Source organism: Nematostella vectensis, chromosome 3 (assembly GCF_932526225.1).
Source record: "Nematostella vectensis chromosome 3, jaNemVect1.1, whole genome shotgun sequence".
NCBI lineage: Eukaryota > Metazoa > Cnidaria > Anthozoa > Actiniaria > Edwardsiidae > Nematostella > Nematostella vectensis.
In genome coordinates, this window is record NC_064036.1 from 5,497,768 (window position 1) to 5,518,850 (window position 21,083).

Sequence of the window (21,083 nt, forward strand, 5' to 3'; positions counted from 1 at the left end):
TCTTGCTATCTCCTTGCCAGGTTTGTTTTTCCGTGTCGCCAGTGGATCCCTCTTAGCAACAAAAAGAAGGATGCCGTTCAGCTCGAGTGCAAAACGAGCGAAAAGCCGCGACTTTCCGCGCTTAGAGGTAATATCCCCTGGGTGTTCGTTATCATAAGAGTTCAAACGGGAGATTCTCCGGGAAAAAGGGATTTGGGTTATCGAAGACGGGTTTTTAGTTAATGAAAAGTGATTGAAATAAATTGGAAACAGCTAAACGCGATTCAGAGCCCTTCCATAATTATAACATTTTCACACTCTATTCCCTATAAAAAAATGTTTGATAGTAAAAAAAATGAATTATGTTCAAGTCCAAAAGTCCAGCGATCAAGTTTAACGTCTGTAGATTTGATAATATAGTGTTCCATTCTTTTGACCTTATTTTTCCAAAACATTTTCTTCTTGTAAACAGAATTACAACCCGTTCAGTACCTCGTCGAGGTCCGAACTGCCGATGAGAAACACGCGGGAACTGACGCAAACGTCTTCCTGACCATATATGGAACTAACGGTGACACCGGCAAGAGACCGCTGACCAAGAAATTTGTAGACCTTTTCGAACGCGGGAAAACGGACGATTTTAAGCTTGAGGCCCTGGACCTAGGACAGCTTACGCGCCTGCGCATCGAGCATGACAACAAAGGCTTTGGCGCCGGTTGGCTGCTCGACAAAGTTGACGTGACCAACATGACGTCACAAGAAAAAGTCACGTTTCCATGTAATCAATGGCTGGATAAAAAAAAGGGAGACGGAAAGATAAGTAGAGACATATTCCCTCTTGCTAAATGACCATGACGTCGAAGCTGCCAGCTCATCTAAAGTTACAGCTATGAAGTCATAAAGATGACGTCATACCTTCGTAGTCATAACATCACGTTGACCTATGATATCACACTACCTATGATGTCACACTCGTACCCAGTCGTTATTTGCTGTTGCGCGGACATCCACAGGGATCCTGAACGAAACCGCATCCTGACCGTCATGCACCGTGCGCTTCTTTAACCTCACCAAAATGCATCGCGCGTCGTCTGGGTACGAGACTGCTATGATGTCACAAACACCGTAACAAAGGCCATGTTCACTTGTGGAAAACATGACGCCACAAAATGAAAACCTACGATCGGAGCAGCTCCTGCTGAACCTATCTGGTTTAGCTAAGGAAGCAAGTGATAACGTAACATTTTTCAATTAAAAAGAGCAATTTGAAATAGAATATTTAGATATAATTACTTTCGTGAGTTCTGAACAATGCTCTTATTGTCCAGTAATTTTACAGTTTGACCCGGAACAAACTCGCACATTACCCTTCTCTTCTAAAAACGTTTACAAGTCTTATGTGCTCAATAGTGTATACTAAAAGTTAAATCAGAGCGCGGAAACATTCCGAAATTTAAACATGAAGACAAAATATTTTCTTTTTTCGCCACCTTGGATCCTATATGAGTGCACGAGCCTGGTATCCATACGATCGTGTGCGATTATATGGAAACCACTTAGCGATTGTGTGCGATTATATGGAAACCACTTAGCGATCGTGTGCGATTATATGGAAACCACTTAGCGATCGTGTGCGATTATATGGAAACCACTTAGCGATCGGTTGCGATTATATGGAAACCACTTAGCGATCGTGTGCGATTATATGTAAACCACTTAGCGATCGTGTGCGATTATATGGAAACCACTTAGCGATCGGTTGCGATTATATGGAAACCACTTAGCGATCGGTTGCGATTATATGGAAACCACTTAGCGATCGGTTGCGATTATATGGAAACCACTTAGCGATCAGTTGCGATTATATGGAAACCACTTAGCGATCGGTTGCGATCGTTCGGTCAAATAATCTGCGATAATGTGGAAACCATCTTTTAGTTCTTGCGCCTGCAAACTTGGGATTTAATTTTTCATAGAAGCTTGTACCCCCATAACAAGATGGCAATTCTATCGCAAGGTTTTGAAATGGTCCCGCTCTCCGATTAGGATAGACTTTTAGTATGTTATTAATCAATACGTATACGATTTTGATCTGCCAAAAATATTGTTTTTGGCATAAAATGAGTGGACCATCAGTACAGTCTATAGGCCAAATCCGTTAGGTTTGGCGGATTTGGCTACTGGACTATGTAATCGTTAAGACTTTTTTTTTATCTCGGCAGGATTATTTTCACCATTTGTAGTACGAAAGCATAGATCTATTTTTCATTTTATGCCGGGTCTATCAGCGTAAAACAAAACAAAACTCGTGAAAATTACATGTCATCGTGCTCATTTAAAATGAAAGCTTCTATAATCCATGACCTCATTCATGGCGTTTTAATTATCCATAATAAAATAAACAATAAATCTTTATATGTCATTTATATTATGATTATGTGCATATGCATTTATCATTATTTCGCCCGCAAGTTCCCGGGGAGAGGGGTACTTCGAATTAAAAGGGGTAGGGGTCCTCGTCGGAAAAGCGAAGAAGCCTAAAAACAACCTACTTAAGTTGAGCATCGATATAACGATCGACTCAAGCCCGCTAAAGGCTAGATTACAGTAAAATGCATGGGGCAAAACCTCACCTATAACGGTATATAGCGATAACAAGTTCGTAGACCAAGTGTAAAATTTCGATACAGCGATACATACGCGAGCAAAGCAAGTAATTTTTACAGTTTGACAATTAGAATTTTACATACTTTTCTCAATTGTTTAAATTGTCCCCTAAACAATAAACTGTACAACCTTACATACAGTGCATATCAGGGGCGCAGCCAGGGGGTGGCCTAGCCCCCCTCCCCCCTTTAGGATCCAAAAATACAGTAAATGTATGACACATTATCTAAAATACAGGAGAAATGCCTTGAAAGTCCAGCTCTCCCTCCCTTGTCTTAATTTAATTGAATGAATATCTTGCAGTTGCAGCGATAGAGGATGTATTCGACACAATGTGTATAAAAAAAGAAATTCTAGATAAAACTGAGTGTATTTTCAATCATATGATAGACTTTCGCCAAGTCGCCCTCTTTGACTTCCCCTAATAAAAGGACTCGATCTTATGGATATTTTCATCAGTAGCGAGTAAACAAAAATGGGCGCGCGGAGAGAACAGCAAATTTCTAAAAAGCCGAAATCTCAGGCTGGACGTTTTTAAAAAAGGTTCTTATAAAAAAAAGAGTGTATCTCAAATGCACTTATTCTTCTTAATGATATACAACACTTTTTCCCATTTATTACTCTCGCCATTCTTGAGGCTATCATATAAAGCCTGTCGCGCAAGTTTGCATCTCACACTCATCATCAACTCGAATTTGCGTCATAAGTGAAGCTGTACTAATATATCATAATATAAATTTTCTGCATGATTTCACTAAGGCTATTAGTGGCTACAACGCAACTACAACGCAACTACAACGCCAGCTGTTGTGAAATTTCCGGGTGAAACACAGCGCTCACATTTGTATAATACTCGCATGGCTCCCCTAGGAATAATCTCGATTTCTCACTTCCTGTTGTTTCTTGGCTTTGCATTATTTGTGCTTACGTACGGAATAACAGGATGGGGGAACGGAGATGCAGTGAATGACCATATCGACATTGTGCTAAAACTCACGGATCAAGCTTGCTTATGGGCTGGCATACCGGTACGTATATAACTACACACATCTGTTGTGGTTTTGAAGTGGAAATAATTTGTGGTAATATGTTATCATAGCGTGTGTCCATTCTTGACACAGGGTATGTATAAACAGGCTACAATTGCTTGCAAATCAAACGAAGCAAACCAATTGCCTATATTGCTTATCAATAATATTTATGATAATGTGCTTCTACAATGTTCGAGTGACTGTATTTATAATTCCTGGTTTTTTTTCCAAATAAATGGTTCTAGTTACGTGGGCATCAGGGTCCTGGAAGATTGTTTTTGTCGTTGTCCATTGGTTTGTTGTTGTTTGCTTTTGCAGTAGGAAAATTCTCGGGGACCCAGACACAAAACGAGGCACGAGAAAACAAATTGGTTTTGGGATGGATGTGTGTGTGTAGGGGGGGGGGGGGGGGGGGGGTAGGTGTCAAGAAAAGACCTCGTTTCTGCGGTGCTCTTGTCTCTCTTGTCTCACGCTCTACTCCCTGGGACGTGAGAGGAGTAATAGTAAAGAAGTCATATTCATGGTGATGCCAGGGCTGTAGCAGTTAAAGGGCGCCCCTGTCCCCCCTGGACTCCCTGAAGCACCGACGACATAATACACAAGTTGTTGGGTAGAAGGGATGTCTTAGCAGCAATTGAATACCCTTGTTTATTTTTCAGACTTTGATCACTTCAATGTTTGGGATGGTGACCGGGTGCGTGCCCAAGATGGGAATGGTTCGTTCCAATAAATATGGCTGATACACCTTTCGTGAGCCCCTCCCATAAGGGGTGGGGTTATGATGTCCCCTTGGTCCCCAGGTTACCAGAGAATTTGTTCCTAGTTCCCCATTAGCGATAAAAAGATTGTAAACCCTACTCTTTGCTTGTGCAAATAATGCCATATACATGAACGTTGCGTTTTTATAACAAAACGCCAAGAAAATGGTGGAGTCGCACTCTAACACCCATTAGATGTGTATTGGAGCCATGAAGTCAGATGTACCTATTTTTTACGCCCCCATTTTCCTTCTTTTCTGCCAAAAGCTAGATTCGTCCCTGGCCGGCTATCCCCCCATTTGTTCGCTATAAGAAAATGTTTTGTTTTCGAAAGTCCGAGATGCACTGGGGATGAAAGTGATGCACCCCGCCCTACCCGCCACAGCATTCCCAAGGGTTTGAAAGAGAGCACATTTCAGGGAAATTATATAGTTTATTTGTTTACTTTATGGTTTATTTGTTAGTTCATCGCGTTGCTGCTATTTGACATCATCACGTGTCTGTGCAACGTCGCAATGGTGTTTCTTGTTTCCTTCAAGACATGTAAAGGTATAATTGACCTATACCACCACCATTGCCATTCTTATGTTACTCATGTTGCAACCGGTGCTATCCGCACACAACTATTGTTAAATAACGGCTACCTATTTGTACTAGAATTTAAGGATCTCGGCCTTAGCTGTTTTAAGAAGTGGACTGTGACTTATTCCATTTCCGCGCTTATCGTCGCCGCCGCTATGATTGCTTTGCTCGCCCTCGTCTCCGCTATCCTCGCCGGCATCAAGATAAACAAACTTAAGGTATGAGTCAAACGCGCCAAGGGCGGGAAATACGTCAAGGGCGGTATATATGTCAAGGGCGAGATATATGTCAAGGGCGCAACATATGTCAAGGATGGGATATGTGTCAAGGGTGGGATATATGTCAAGGATGGGATATGTGTCAAGGATGAGATATATGTCATAGATGGGATATGTGTCAAGGATGGGATATATGTCAAGGATGGGATAAGTGTCAAGGATGGGATATGTGTCAAGGGCGTGATATATGCCAAGGGAGGGATATAGGCCAAGGGTGGGATATAGGCCAAGGGTGGGATATAGGCCAAAAAGGGCGGGATAAATGCCAAGGGCGATGTACATGACGTAGATATGACGGGGAGACGATGTGCCAAAAATCTTGTATTCCCCGTCAACCAACATTACAGTAAACAACTACAGTGACATTTTAATATATCGTATACAATAATGCTGGGGTAGTCAGAAAGAAAATATAATGATTTTGCTTCTCCTAATGGCATTAGAACGGCGCAAATGAAATAAGGCATCTATAAACTGAACCGGTTCTCTTACTGAAGAATTTGTTTGTGTTTATATTGTTCAGAAGGAAAGAAGTGGACAGACAGAACTTCTCGCGCTCATTCAATAACAAAGGAGGAGTCTGGAAGATTGAAATAACCGCACGAGGTAGTAACAGGACGGTAGTTTATTCCATTTTCATTAACATCCGTGAGGGGGAGGGGCTTGGGCATGTATCCCCCCCGCTCCTCCCCAAAAGCTATACATTTGTCCGCCTAGCAGTGCATTTTATCTGTCATTTTCGTAAATCTCTATCCAATATTCCGTAGCGCTATCACCGTTTTTGGCTATAATGATAAATCATGCTTGTTGTACATATATATGCGCCATTTAATATTAACCTCTTTTAGGATGTTCTACTGCCGGATAAGGTTACACTTGGACAAGCCCATTGCCCCGCAATGCTTCATTGGTACCCAATAGATTAGTGTAAATAAAATCAATAATTAAAATCTAGCTTTGAATAAGTATTTTTGTGCCTCTAAGAGAGGTTTTCAAAATCCCGTGAAATACTATTTTGTTTTTTTAGTACTAATACACTGTGATGTCTTTTGTTCTGGCTTTACTATTACACTTTAACAGTTACATTTTGTTTCACCTGATTTGAAAAACAACTCTAACATCCCCATTAAATTCAGAGACCAGGATAAGCCGTAAGTTACGCAAAAACTGCGGTCTACGACACATTGACATTAATACAAGAACACGAAAAGAATGGTTTTATGCAGTTCTGGGCATTTGGCGTAACTCTCGGCTACGAGCACAGCTGATAGTAGCACCGTAATCTGTATTTTGTGACAATAAATATTAAAGATAAAGAGAATAAAGTAAAACTCGATCTAATCACCTTTTTCTTCACCAACTATATCTAAAACTATACAATACACCAAAGACTGGTATTCGACTCTGCCAATTTTTCGTCTTTAATAAGACTTTTTTAAGGCAGATTGTATGTGTTTGACATCTATTATGTACAGTGAGGCATAGGTAGCCGATTTTTACGATACTTCACCAAGATATTTAAAATGATCACTTCTAACAGCCCGATACGTCTCGTGTGTTTTTATTGTTTTTCTTACAAGTCCTCAAAACCACAAAATGTGAGCTTGAGTTCTCTGGCTTACAACAGAACGATATTTATTTATTTTTTCACATAATTATCTGCTTTACATGGTTTTCGTTTCATTGTGGGAGCATACAAAACTCTTTTGAAAATATTTTGTAGTATTGACGTCTTAGAATTTTAACGGATTTAAGCACGTTGTTTCAGATTTTCCTGCAAAACCGATTAGCCTAGATTGCTTTAGGCTAAAGGTTTATAACACCTTTTGCTACAGGGCCATAGCAGGGGGTGGTGCACAAGGGGTACGTGCCCCCCCCCCCCCAAATAAATTGGTGAAAGCGGCAATTATAAATTAACATAGTCATAAAGAGATAATGTATCATGATTTACACCTGCTCCTGATATCATCCAAAATAAAGTCATCTCCACTCTCTGGTATTAGCCGGCGCGTTCACATAAAGGTGCTGTTGATACTAGACAGCCAGTAGCCATGTGACATCTCTTAGAAATGTTATTGCTGATCTAAGAGCAAGCTAATGGTAGTGTTAATCATTTTTGCTAATCTGTTGCTTGCATGAGACTAGCCTCGGCTGATGGTAGTGATCAGCTTGAACTTTATTAGACTCATCATTATAACAGGTTTGCCCCGTGATTAAAAGTCTTCTATCAGTGCCCATGCAGCTGCCAGATTCTCAAGACATTGTACTCCGCTCTAGTGATCAAAAGCCAGATATGTATTTAAGGAGCGTATTTCAACGTATTGTATTTAATCATAACCTTCGTGCCTAAAACCAACAGGGTACCCAAGCTCACAGTTTGTGGTTTTGAGAATTTGTAAGAAATTCGCAATAAAAACACACGAGACTCACCGAGCTGTTAAAATTGATAATTTTCATCCCCCTCTGTGACGTTTTTTAAAAATCTATAAGACTATAGGAAAGCTGTAGAATAACTAGATGGTCTGCTTCGGCGTGGTGTAGACAAGGTATGAATCAACACTAGGTTGAAAAGGTATGTTAAACGACTCTGTGTATCAGCACTCTGTTTCACAGAGGCGTTTAACATACCTTTGCAACCTTGTGTTGATTCAGAACAGCAGTCAATCTATTTTCTTTCTTGGTGTCACCTGCTCGTTTTCCCACACCACATACACAGTCCCCACACTACACATACTACGCTCTTTGCCTTCCTCCCGGCATTATACATAATCCTTTCACATGATCATACCCCATGCCTTCTAGTAAGCTATCTTGCCTCACTCTAGCTACAACCATACCATTACTCCACTCCCCACCCCCACCCCGGGTGCCCCGCACCTAATACTCTAAAAATATTTAACACACTCCCTCTACTGCTCACACCACATACTCAGACAGGCAGACAGATTTATAAGAGTGCCGTGCCGTACATAGGCCATTATTCTCTATATAAGTAGGATTGTTTAAAAAAAAAGCAGTCATAAATGTATTTAGCTACAATGCTGTGGTGTTTTTTGGGGGCTGTTCTGTAAAGTTTGGGAAATGTCTATTTAGTTGTTCGTAAAGAGTATTTTGTCATTTGGGCATTAAGAAGAAAATGTTCTTGTTTTCCATAGTCCGACAGCGCGGGCAAACCCTTGATTCTGGTGTTTTATAATTTTTGTTGTAGCGACCTCTTTCTAGTGAGCCCTCTTTATCGCTCCATCACACTCACACTCCATACTCAGTAAGCAATGTACTTTCCTCTCCAAAATCACCACACAAAAACTGACGAATATTCATAATTGGTAATAGCAAACAAATAGATTGATTCTGCCATAAAAAAAAATGTCTTGAAAAAAAAAGAAACTATACAAAAAGCGTCTGCGACTGATGTCGTTTTGCGCCGTCGTATTTGATAAATCTTTTCCGCAAGCCCATTTCCACATTTCCTTGCGGCGGCATAAGACATGTTCGGAGAACCAGTGCCGATAAAAGAAATCCTAGCGCATTATAAAAGCGCCGCGCCTGTCGTCATGAATTTAAGCAGCTGTTTTTGAGCATCAATATCTCCGAGCTGATAGTCTTGGCATTCTTTTATTTTATTAATCTTGTTTCGCCCCCCAAGAGTTTATTGATCATATGTCTGCGGTAAAGAGCAAGCGTTTGATATAACAGTACTTTAGCTGAAGTCACAGAGGAATAGTCACAAAGGAATAGTTAGAAAGGCGTACGCAAATTCTTGCTCGCGGATTATTCGCACCAAGGTTACCTTTTAAAGCGTTTGACTTTTCAAACGATACCTGCACGTATTTTTTTTTTCACTCCAATGTGCAGAAAACTTCGGCTTTATTCAGCTCTCGCGTCAGAAAAATATCACGGGGAAAACATGTACCCCTCATGAGCTTCGACAAACGATGCCGACTCAAGTTTTTTTCAATCATTTTCCTGTCTATAATGAAACCTCTCTTGAATTCAAGAGCGATTAGAAACGGATGAAAATAGTTTTTGAAGAAGTACACAAATCATTTTCACATTTCTGTTAATCTTAATATCTTAATTATGCCAAGAAGTCTACCAATCGTGTAACGGCATAATTTACTTCGCTAATGAATTTAAGTTTACGCCTACCGCGCCGTGTTTTTTGTGAGTTCAATTAAAATCGCAAATAAGTAGCATCCTTGTTTTTCATGGAATCAGGTTTTCTACAGTAAAAAGGTAGCGAAATAGTAGGTATTTGTTTCTCATTTTTGCGATTAACCTTTAGGTCCGACTTACTCCGAAACACTCTCCAAACCCATTAAGGGCTTTTTCCTCGAGCTACATGCACCGAACTCCTTACGCAACACCATAGAAAACATCTTAGGAACTAATGTGAGCCCCTCTTAACTAACGTTTGTATTCATTTTGATTTTTTTTTTCAATTCCAAAATATTTATATAATTTTTTGCCACTGCATAACCCAGACTTGCTGCTTATTAGCTGCAAATATATGCAGCTAGGCATGTCAGTAGTTTTTACCCATGCTTACATGCGGGCTTGTCGCGTAGTCGCAAAGCCGGTTGACGACAAACTTTTGTCAAACGACTGTATAAAAAGCCAAACGCTGATATTCGACTTTCCAATATATCAAGTATACGTTGCAGGCTCATATATAATCGACTGCTCAATATATTAAGTGTACTTTGTAGACTCATACCAGTTCATGCGACTCTAATAATAAGAAACCGCCCTTTTTCAAATACGATGCAGTCTGAACATGCTCATTAAGATATCCTTGAAGGCTAGGCGAAAGTCTGCGTTGAATTTTGAGTAAATTATGGGGTTCGCTGCACTGTTTAGTAGAGGCAGTACATAAACAAACACCGTCCCAATAGTCATCTGTGCCTCCTTCGTCAACCAGGAGTTGTACACACAATCATGACAGAACTGCACAATGAACATGATTATAAAGAATGGCGCCCAGCAAGCTATGAATGTTCCTATGACGATGGAGAGGGTCTTGGTAGCTTTGAGCTCCCGAACGATAGATTTACGTCTGCGGCGCTTTTTTCTTGTACTTTCTCTTGTCTGGGTTTCTCTAAACGAGCTTACGACACTTGTTTCTGTACGATACTCCAGGTGGCCTTGCGGGTCGTCAGCCCGGCGAACCAAACATGCCTGTTTGCGAGCAACTTTAAAGACCATGGAATAAGCAATTATTAGAACAACCAGAGGAAGGAAGAAGCTCATTGTTATAGCAAAGGCGTAATAATACTTATCCATTTTCGCGCACGCAGGAAAACTGGCGTTGAAACCGTCTGGCGACCATGGTTCTGTCAACGAGAGTGACGCGATGACGAACGCGTACAACCAAACCGCGAGAATGGCTATAAAACCTCGGGGTTTGCGCATCTTTTCGCGGTATGAAAAAGGACAAGAGAGTACAAGGTAGCGATCAATGGCTATCAAGCTCAGGTTACAGATCGATGCGCCGGAGCAGAGCGCGTCCACAAAGATCCAAAATTTGCAGACAGACAGGCCAAGATCCCAGCACATGAGATGTAACGTGTGATATCAGCAGATCGCTGACGGCCAGTGACCCGATTAAGTAGTTTGTAACACTGCGAAGACGTCGGTATCGATAGATTGCCACACACACTAGTAGGTTTCCGAACAAGTCTAGAAATAAAATTACAACGACAAACCCTGCCTGAGCGATAAGAGACCATGGGGTGTAGTGGCTACCGCAGGACTCGCTACTATCACTCCCATTCATGGCCAAACCCCCAACAAACCTTGACGGACTAGAGGACTTGGTGCGCAAACGAAGCTGGCTCTGTGTGTCTTAGTGTTATTAGCCCACTCGAGCGCAAACTCGCTTGCACAGTAATTTCAAGTGATGTTGATAGATAGCTGCTTCTGCGCACTCACTTGAAACTGTCACTCGCTGACACCTCTTACATTAAGAGCAAGGCAACGGTGTATACGTCAGAAGGAAGTATGCTATTGACTTCGGATCAAAATACGGAATCCATTCTCGGATTGTTGAGTATTCAAAAGCCCGCCGGCACGCAGGCCTTTGCATTTCGGAGGGTCTGATATCAAAAAATCTACCAAATGAAGTTAAACTCACTTTTGGTTGACTAATGATGATATTGTAGACGCTTGAATGAAAATCGGATGCTGGGCAAAGATGTACAGGCGCGACGACGAAGAAGCGATAGCCTTGCATTTTGGAGGGTCTGATGTCAAAAAATCTACCAAATGAAGTTAAACTCACTTTCGGTCGTCTAATGATGATATTGTAGACGCTTGAACGAAAATCGGATGCTGCGCAAAGATGTACAGGCGCGACGACGAAGAAGCGATGGCCTTGAATTTTGTTTTTGCTTTCGCACCCAAGTATTAGTGGAAGATTAAATGAGTTTCCTGTTTACTTCACAGTTGAATCATCTGCTACATAAATGGAAATTTTCATATACCCGTAGCCAAGACATCACACAGCTTGCGATGAAATCTTTTTGGGGCCAAATCTAACCAATTGAAACCAATTGTGATTTTTTCGCTGTTCAGTCAAGGCAGTTAAACGTTTGAAAACGTTTTCCTCATTTGATTTGCTATCGGTTACCAAACTTTTTAGTGATAACCCTTTTTTTAGAACTGCTTAACACACAAGCTCCCCCACAGAAGTACCTGCTGATTTTATATGAAATATATTTAACTAAAGATTGGCAATTTCATATCGGGAAATTGCTGCCTGTGAGGTACAAGGGAGTCTTTAGTAACTAGTACTTCAACTCTGCTACTCTTCTGATAAAATTGCTAACCTTTCCTTGCCGTTTCTGCCTGCTTTATATGATTAAGCCAAAATCGCGTAACTTTTTTGCTTTTTGAATATATCAAGGTATCGGCACGCAAGTCATTTAATAGAAAATTTCGACGACCAGCAATGCTCAAAAGAAGACGTTTACTCTACCAACCTGGTGTTGTCTTTGTTGTTTTTGAGAAAAAGTGGGGGCGGATCCAGAAAAAGAAGGGGGGGGGGCGAAAAAGCACGAGTTTCAAGAAAGGGGGAGCGGACTTATTGTTCTTCCTATCCTAGATCCGCCACTAAAAAAAGTTTCCCCAATGACAAAGTTTTATTGTTACATATATTTGCAAGTATCTGCAATTTCCGTATGTTTCTGGCTCTTTTCAGGCTACAATCGCACTTTTCCCTTGCTTGAGTGGAGGCAGGACACAGGAAAGTTTCTTCGCGATGTTCTCGCATGTTCGCCATAGTAAAGTCTCTCCACGGTGTTCCCGCATGCTCGCCATAGTAAAGTCTCTCCGCGGTGTTCTCGCATGCCCGCCATAGTAAAGTCGTTCCGCGGTGTTCTCGCATGCTCGCCACAGTAAAGTCTCTCCGCGGTGTTCTCGCATGCTCGCCATATTAAAGTCTCTCCGCGGTGTTCTCGCATGCTCGCCATAGTAAAGTCGTTCCGCGGTGTTCTCGCATGCTCGCCACAGTAAAGTCTCTCCGCGGTGTTCTCGCATGCTCGCCATAGTAAAGTCGTTCCGCGGTGTTCTCGCATGCTCGCCACAGTAAAGTCTCTCCGCGGTGTTCTCGCATGCTCGCCATATTAAAGTCTCTCCGCGGTGTTCTCGCATGCTCGCCATAGTAAAGTCTCTCCGCGGTGTTCTCGCATGCTCGCCATAGTAAAGTCTCTCCGCGGTGTTCTCGCATGCTCGCCATAGTAAAGTCTCTCCGCGGTGTTCTCGCATGCTCGCCATTGTAAAGTCTCTCCGCGGTGTTCTCGCATGCTCGCCATAGTAAAAAGATATGCACAGTGCAAATAAAGTATGCTCACAAATTTGCTCGTCCCAGGCCATCACATTCGGAACCAAGTCTTTAACTTTTGTGGTACTTTGAAAGGCGCAACGAATAAGACGTTGTTTCACATGATCATTCGTAAAAGAATACAGTTTTTTTATTTGCTTCATCGTTATGACGCTTATTTTTTTTAAATTTCACACGTTATCAAAAGATGCATTGAAAAAATCTTTTTGAATTAATAGATAATGGCTAGCAATTGCGGCTCCTTTCATATGCATATTTCTTTTCTTTTTATGGTTGCACTCGTAAAACTCTATTCTGCTTAGCAACACTCTTAGAGTCACGCAAGTATCAACCCGCAGCTCTTCATTGAAAAAAAAAAGGCACAGAATAGTGAAATGGTTAAATTTAGTTTTTTTGCTTATATTCTACTAAACATCTTCATGGCTCAACGTTTTGCAGTGTATTCCTTACCCAAGATAGCATATGATCATAAACATTTTATACATACTTTTCTGGGGCCTCCGTGAATTAAAACACAATATCATTTTGGACACAATATCATTTCGGTAACCTCTGTTTGTTTCCGACAAAGGGTAGCGTTACAATCAGACTCTCTATGGGAACTGGAGAGAGTAAAAAGATAAACGCATAACAGCGGAGCCAGCGCGGCCGTAGGCCGCGCGCGGAGCTCCATAGGTATAGAAATATGGTATAACTATGCGACTTGGTTTTGTGGTCATTGCGCGGGTACCCTGTGGTGTCACTCGCCAGCCAGCCAGCCAGCCAGTCAGCCGCGCAACTCCCAGGCCTCACTCGGCTCCGTAATGGCGGCTAAATACAAGCACGGAGCAAGGGAAAAGTTCTTGTCATGCGTTGATTATTTCTTGTGACTTAAGGATAAAGTCAACTAGAGGAGATCTACTAACATTCATTCGCGCCAAGATTTATGTAAGGATATGTTTTATTTTAGCTAGTAAATTTAGGTAAGTAATAGTTCACATTAAAACGCGAACACAACCACAAGAAAGCGACAAAAACAATGTAAGGTGAGTTTCGGACGACGATTTGTATTGTCTATCGAGGATATGACAGTTATTGGGCATTTTGTTGTCCTTTTTGTTTGCTTTGAGAATGCGAGTACTTAAGTTAGTAATCAAATTATTTGAGCATAACACCTTTTGTTTTGACATTCTCTGTTCTATCTTTATTCTTGATTCTGTTGAAATATTTCATAAAGGCTAACCAATATCGTGTTGCATTTGTCATATACTGGTAAAGAAGACCGTTCTTGCCTTTTATCCTGTGCTCTCAGTCCTAAGAAGATACATATCCTTAGAAGATACATCAAGTTTTTCAACTTACAAGAGAAATTTTCCTTACCGAGGATAAAAACAAAACAAAATTCAACCCCTATTGCCAATATGTATTGTTATTATCTGCATCTTACATCTCATGTGTTTCTTATTTTTTTGTCAAATATTTGTGGAAATTAGTCAGATTATAAATGTCTTGATGAAAAGATTGTTTTGAAAGAAATGTCACTCTTTTATGAACCAGGGACTACCTGATGCCAAGATGAATGCTAAAGACTGGAAAACATGAGAATTGAAAACCATGTCTTGAAAGATAACAGTAGGGAGTTCTTATTCACTAGTCATTTGATACCCCACACACATGGTCCCAGGAAAGGGTGGGGGATTAGACTTTAATAGTATCCTGTTTCCAAGTTAAGAGTCAAAAACAGTCAATACCACCACCCCTCTTGATATATTTTGGTTAAAAAGTAATCTAAAACCCCACATTAACCCCTGACTTCCCCAAGACCATAAGGGAGGGGGCTCAAATGACTGAAATGCATTACTATGTGATTCAGCAGTACACACTCAATAGGTTTTTTTTAGAACAAGATACTTATATTATATAAAACTAAAAACATAATTTTGCTTTTTAAATAATAAATCTCTAATGAAAACAGTTTTGTATTAAACTATCCCCTTTCCCATCCCCTAAAGGGGATGGGAAAGGGGATATTTTAGGAAAGTACAGAATATAATTATCACATTATTGTTATTATATTTTCTTTTCAAACATTTAGAAAAGAGTCATATTTCTTCCTTTTACTTCTCCCTGTTGACTATTTTTATGCAATTGATGCTCTTTGCTATTTCCTCTCTATACCAAAAATAAATTAATAAACAGATTTGATTTTTAAATTAGAAATTTTCATTTAGTACTTTCACTTATATCTTCTTTTTAGGATTTCCTTTCCAAGTCTCTTTTCCATTACATTTATTTTAAAGGTTTAGATTTAGGATGTATATTTGTAGATATTAATTCCCATGGGGATGGAAAATCACCACTTAAAATGGTTCATTAAAACTTCAGTATTGCATTTTATCTAAAATTGTGCCTGACACTATATTCTATCTTTGAAATCCTGTTTCATCCATTACTTGTTCTTTGCAAGGACAAAGCTTGTCAGAATGTAGCTTTACAAAATGTACATTAATGGAACTTTTATTAAGGGGAACGGTTTTTTAGGGCAAGATACTTAAATTTTATAACACTAGGAACAACCTTGTTCTTTTTCAATAATAGAATTCTGTTCACATAGCTTGGATAGCATAGACATGGCCTCTTTAGAGGCCTGTGGTGGTGTAAGGGTTAAAATAATGAGAAAGGGGGAATGTCAAGAAATGCTCAATCAAATTATTTTCATCACTGTTATATTTTTTTCAACAAACCTTTCAAGTTGAGTCAATTCACTTTATATCTCCTCCCCTGTCAACTATTTTTTAGTCAATTGATCTTCTTTGCTTCCTCTCTACCCCAAACATAGACCAATAAAAGGGTTTGGTTTGAAATTAGAAGTTAGCATTTTAGCACTGTCAGTGATGTTTTTTAGGATTTGCTTCCAAAGTCAATCTGTTTTTTCTTCATTGCATTCATTTTGGAGTAGGCCACCAACAACAAGGCCACTATGTGGTAAAGGGTGGGTGCACCAATATGTAATGCATGAAAGGAGATTTATTTTTTTTATTTTAATTTCCAGATATTTTTCTGAATATTCAGTCCAATGAAGGAGAGAATCACCACTAAATCAATACATAAAAATTACAGTATGGCATCTAAACAGTCTAAATATATTATTTCAAATCTTTGGAATGCTGTTACATCCATGACATATTCTGCACAAGGGCAAAGCTTGTCAGAGTATTGCTTTGATTTAAAAACAAATATTTATAATGGAACTTCTATGATAGGACATAAGAATTTACCATTAGACTCTTGACAACTTTGACAGCCATATTCACACCAGGAATTGTGTTTGTTAACTTTGATGTACTGCATAATTTAAATTATTGAATAAGGCCTGGATCCATTTGTTTGGTACAATAAATAAATCTCAGTAAAGAGCAGAATCCTAGATCCCCCAAAAATACCTCAATCAGGCAACACAGAAGGTGTTCAATGCTGGCTCCGCTTTTAGGCAGTGCCTAAATCTATATATTACCTAGGTTAGGGATCTCCTATCCCCCAGGTTAGAGATCTCCTATCCCCCAGGATAGGGATCTCCTATCCCCCAGGTTAGGGATCTCCTATCCCCAAGGTTAGAGATCTCCTATCCCCCAGGTTAGGGATATCCTATCCCCCAGGTTAGGGATCTCCTATCCCCCAGGTTAGAGATCTCCTATCCCCCAGGTTAGGGATCTCCTATCCCCCAGGTTAGGGATGTCCTATCCCCCAGGTTAGGGATCTCCTATCCCCCAGGCTAGAGATCTCCTATCCCCCAGGTTACAGATCTCCTATCCCCCAGGTTACAGATCTCCTATCTCCCAGGTTAGGGATCTCCTATCCCCCAAGGTAGAGATCTCCTATCCCCCAGGTTATGGATCTCCTATCCCCCAGGTCAGGGATCTCCTATCCCCCAGGTTAGAGATCTCCTATCCCCCAGGTTATAGATCTCCTATCCCCCAGGTTAGGGATCTCCTATCCCCCAGGTTAGGGATAATAAAAGGACTCGATCTTATGGATATTTTCATCAGTAGCGAGTAAACAAAAATGGGCGCGCTGAGAGAACAGCAAATTTCTAAAAAGCCGAAATCTCAGGCTGGACGTTTTTAAAAGGTTCTTATAAAAAAAAAGAGTGTATCTCAAATGCACTTATTCTTCTTAGTGATATACAACACTTTTTCCCATTTATTACTCTCGCCATTATTGAGGCTATCATATAAATCCTGTCGCGGAAGTTTGCATCTCACACTCATCATCAACTCGAATTTGCGTCATAAGTGAAGCTGTACTAATATATCATAATAGAAATTTTCTGCATGATATCACTAAGGCTATTAGTGGCTACAACGCGATAATCACGCCAGCTGTTGTGAAACACAGCGCTCACATTTGTATAATACTCGCATGGCTCACCTAGGAATAATCTCGATTTCTCTCTTCCTGTTGTTTCTTGGCCTTGCATTATTTGCGCTTACGTACGGAATATCAGGATGGGGGAACGGAGATGCAGTGAATGACCATATCGACATTGTGCTAAAACTCACGGATTATGCTTGCTTATGGGCTGGCATACCGGTACGTATATAACACTACACACATCTGTTGTGGTTTTGAAGTGGAAATAATTTGTGGTAATATGTTATCATAGCGTGTGGTCATTCTTGACACAGGGTATGTAAACAGGCTACAATTGCGTGCAAATCCAACGAAGCAAACCAATTGCCTATATTGCTTATCAATAATATTTATGATAATGTGCTTCTACAATGTTCGAGTGAGTTTTTTCCAAATTAATGGTTCTAGTTACGTGGGCATCAGGGTCCTGGAAGATTGTTTTTGTCGTTGTTGTCCATTGGTTTGTTGTTGTTTGCTTTTGCAGTAAGAAAATTCTCGGGGACCCAGACACAAAACGAGGCACGAGAAAACAAAAGGGTTTTGGGATGGATGTGTGTGTGTAGGGGAGGGGGGGGGGGGGGGTAGGTGTCAAGAAAAGACCTCGTTTCTGCAGTGCTCTTGTCTCTCTTGTCTCACGCTCTACGCCCTGGGACGTGAGAGGAGTAATAGTAAAGAAGTCATATTCATGGTGATGTCAGGGCTGTAGCAGTTAAAAGGCGCCCCCCTCCCCCCTGGATTCCCTGAAGCACCGACGACATAATACACAAGTTGTTGGGTAGAAGGGATGTCTTAGCAGCTATTGAATACCCTTGTTTATTTTTCAGACTTTGATCACTTCAATGTTTGGGATGGTTACCGGGTGCGTGCGCAAGATGGGAATGGTTCGTTCCAATAAATATGGCTGATACACCTTTCGTGAGCCCCTCCCATAAGGGGTGGGGTTATGATGTTCCCTTGGTCCCCAGGTTACCAGAGAATTTGTTCCTAGTTCCCCATTAGTGATAAAAAGATTGTAAACCCTACTCTTTGCTTGTGCAAATAATGCCATATACATGAACGTTGCGTTTTTATAACAAAACGCCAAGAAAATGGTGGAGTCGCACTCTAACACCCATTAGATGTGTATTGGAGCCATGAAGTCAGATGTACCTATTTTTTACGCCCCCATTTTCCCTCTTTTCTGCCAAAAGCTAGATTCGTCCCTGGCCGGCTATCCCCCCATTTGTTGGCTATAAGAATATGTTTTGTTTTCGAAAGTCCGAGATGCACTGGGGATGAAAGTGATGCACCCCGCCCTACGCGCCACAGCATTCCCAAGGGTTTGAAATAGAGTACATTTCAGGGAAACTATATAGTTTATTTGTTTATTTTATGGTTTATTTGTTAGTTCATCGCGTTGCTGCTATTTGACATCATCACGTGTCTGTGCAACGTCGCAATGGTGTTTCTTGTTTCCTTCAAGACATGTAAAGGTATAATTGACCTATACCACCACCATTGCCATTCTTATGTTACTCATGTTGCAACCGGTGCTATCCGCACACAACTATTGTTAAATAACGGCTACCTATTTGTACTAGAATTTGAGGTTCTCGGCCTTAGCTGTTTTAAGAAGTTGACTGTGACTTATTTCATTTCCGCGCTTATCGTCGCCGCCGCTATGATTGCTTTGCTCGCCCTCGTCTCCGCTATCCTCGCCGGCATCAAGATAAACAAACTTGAGGTATAAGTCAAACGCGCCAAGTGCGGGAAATACGTCAAAGGCGGTATATATGTCAAGGGCGAGATATATGTCAAGGGCGCAATATATGTCAAGGATGGGATATGTGTCAAGGATGGAATATATGTCAAGGATGGGATATGTGTCAAGGATGAGATATATGTCAAGGATGGGATATATGTCAAGGGCGGGATATATGTCAAGGGCGCAAAATATGTCAAGGATGGGATATGTGTCAAGGATGGAATATATGTCAAGGATGGGATATGTGTCAAGGATGAGATATATGTCAAGGATGTGATATGTGTCAAGAATGGGATATATGTCAAGGATGGGATATAGGCCAAGGGCGGGATATAGGCCAAGGGCGGGATATAGGCCAAGGGCGGGATATAGGCCAAGGGTGGGATATAGGCCAAGGGTGGGATGTAGGCCAAGGGCAGGATAAATGCCAAGGGCGATGTACATGACGTAGAGATGACGGGGAGACGATGTGCCAAAAATCTTGTATCCCCCGTCAACCAACCTTTACAGTAAACAAGTACAGTGACATTTTAATATACCGTATACAATAATGCTGGGGTAGTCAGAAAGAAAATATAATGATTTTGCCTCTCCTAATGGCATTAGAACGGCGCAAATGAAATAAGGCATCTATAAACTGAACCGGTTCTCTTACTGAAGAATTTCTTTATGTTTATATTGTTCAGAAGGAAAGCCAAAGGAGACGGAGGGCGTCTCAGCGTTCCTTTAATCCTCCTGAGTTGTCTCCGTCCATATGGCCGATGGTTCCGCCTTATGAGACGCAGAGTGGACAAATACGAGTGGAAAGACACAACTTCTCGCGATCATTCAATAACAAAGGATATGAGGAGTCTGGAAGAATGAAATAACCGCACGAGGTAGTAACAGGACGGTAGTTTATTCCATTTTCATTAACATCCGTGAGGGGGAGGGGCTTGGGCATGTACCCCCCCCCCCCCCTCCTCCCCAAAAGCTATACATTTGTCCGCCTAGCAGTGCTTTTTATCTGTCATTTTCGTAAATCTCTATCCAATATTCCGTAGCGCTATCACCGTTTTTGGCTATAATGATAAATCATGCTTGTTGTACATATATATGCGCCATTTAATATTAACCTCTTTTAGGATGTTCTACTGCCGGATAAGGTTACACTTGGACAAGCCCATCGCCCCGCAATGCTTCATTGGTACCCAATAGATTAGTGTAAATAAAATCAATAATTAAAATCTAGCTTTGAAAACCTCTAAGAGAGGTTTTCAAAATCCCGTGAAATACTATTTAGTTTATTTAGTACTAATACACTCTGATGTCTTTTGTTCTGGCTTTACTATTACACTTTAACAGTTACATTTTGTTTCACCTGATTTGAAAAACAACTCTAACATCCCCATTAAATTCAGAGACCAGGATAAGCCGTGAGTTACCCAAGAATTGCGGTCTACGACACATTGACATTAATACAAGAACACGAAAAGAATGGTTTTATGCAGTTCTGGGCATTTGGCGTAACTCTCGGCTACGAGCACAGCTGATAGTAGCACCGTAAACTGTATTTTGTGACAATAAATATTAAAGATAAAGAGAATAAAGTAAAACTCGATCTAATTACCTTTTTCTTCACCAACTATATCTAAAACTATACAATACACCAAAGACTGGTATTCGACTCTGCCAATTTTTCGTCTTTAATAAGACTTTTTTAAGGCAGATTGTATGTGTTTGACATCTATTATGTACAGTGAGGCATAGGTAGCCGATTTTTACGATACTTCACCAAGATATTTAAAATGATCACTTCTAACAGCCCGATACGTC

At 40.7% G+C, this 21,083-nt stretch overlaps 3 protein-coding genes and 1 pseudogene across 9 annotated transcripts in view; 3 read left to right on the forward strand and 1 right to left on the reverse strand.

Annotated features, from left to right (window-relative positions):
- Positions 1-1,237, forward strand: part of LOC116618469 (lipoxygenase homology domain-containing protein 1) — a 32,689-nt gene extending 31,452 nt beyond the window's left edge. Inside the window, exons 44-45 of the mRNA XM_048724845.1 lie at positions 21-127; positions 452-1,237. Of these exons, the coding sequence (XP_048580802.1) occupies positions 21-127; positions 452-828 (484 nt within the window). The 3' untranslated portion in view covers positions 829-1,237. The remainder of the gene's footprint in view (positions 1-20; positions 128-451) is intronic.
- A 566-nt stretch (positions 1,238-1,803) lies between these two features.
- Positions 1,804-11,736, forward strand: LOC116618490. Of its 5 annotated transcripts, none has more exons than XM_048724848.1 (6): positions 1,804-3,674; positions 4,337-4,393; positions 4,900-4,984; positions 5,093-5,235; positions 5,819-5,901; positions 10,593-11,736. In XM_048724848.1, exons 1-5 carry the CDS (start codon positions 3,504-3,506, stop codon positions 5,861-5,863), a joined length of 501 nt encoding a protein of 166 aa, XP_048580805.1. In that variant the 5' UTR covers positions 1,804-3,503; the 3' UTR covers positions 5,864-5,901; positions 10,593-11,736. The 5 variants fall into 5 exon arrangements, with proteins under 5 accessions (XP_048580805.1, XP_048580804.1, XP_048580803.1 ...); XM_048724847.1 differs by lacking the exon at positions 10,593-11,736 and adding an exon at positions 6,144-6,636; XM_048724846.1 differs by lacking the exon at positions 10,593-11,736 and having other exon boundaries at positions 5,819-6,227.
- On the reverse strand, positions 8,895-11,071 carry LOC5499060 (annotated as a pseudogene).
- A 4,814-nt stretch (positions 11,737-16,550) lies between the features above and the next one.
- LOC116604870 lies at positions 16,551-20,873 on the forward strand. 3 transcript variants are annotated; one of them, XM_048725409.1, is made up of 6 exons: positions 16,551-17,704; positions 18,349-18,405; positions 18,912-18,996; positions 19,105-19,247; positions 19,955-20,146; positions 20,414-20,873. In XM_048725409.1, the coding sequence occupies exons 1-5, from the start codon at positions 17,534-17,536 to the stop codon at positions 20,135-20,137; spliced, it is 639 nt and encodes a 212-aa protein (XP_048581366.1). In that variant the 5' UTR covers positions 16,551-17,533; the 3' UTR covers positions 20,138-20,146; positions 20,414-20,873. The 3 variants fall into 3 exon arrangements, with proteins under 3 accessions (XP_048581366.1, XP_048581365.1, XP_048581367.1); XM_048725408.1 differs by having other exon boundaries at positions 16,556-17,704; positions 20,393-20,873; XM_048725410.1 differs by lacking the exon at positions 18,349-18,405 and having other exon boundaries at positions 16,556-17,704; positions 20,393-20,873.
- Positions 20,874-21,083: the final 210 nt, after the last annotated feature.

Coding starts and splice junctions, on each gene's coding strand:
- LOC116618490 (XM_048724848.1), top strand. CDS start 3,504: ATGGCTCCCCTAGGAATAATCTCGATTTCTCACTTCCTGTTGTTTCTT. Junction 3,675..4,336: donor GCTTATGGGCTGGCATACCG/GTACGTATATAA, acceptor TTTATTTTTCAG/ACTTTGATCACTTCAATGTT. Junction 5,236..5,818: donor TCAAGATAAACAAACTTAAG/GTATGAGTCAAA, acceptor TATATTGTTCAG/AAGGAAAGAAGTGGACAGAC.
- LOC116604870 (XM_048725409.1), top strand. CDS start 17,534: ATGGCTCACCTAGGAATAATCTCGATTTCTCTCTTCCTGTTGTTTCTT. Junction 17,705..18,348: donor GCTTATGGGCTGGCATACCG/GTACGTATATAA, acceptor TTTATTTTTCAG/ACTTTGATCACTTCAATGTT. Junction 19,248..19,954: donor TCAAGATAAACAAACTTGAG/GTATAAGTCAAA, acceptor TATATTGTTCAG/AAGGAAAGCCAAAGGAGACG.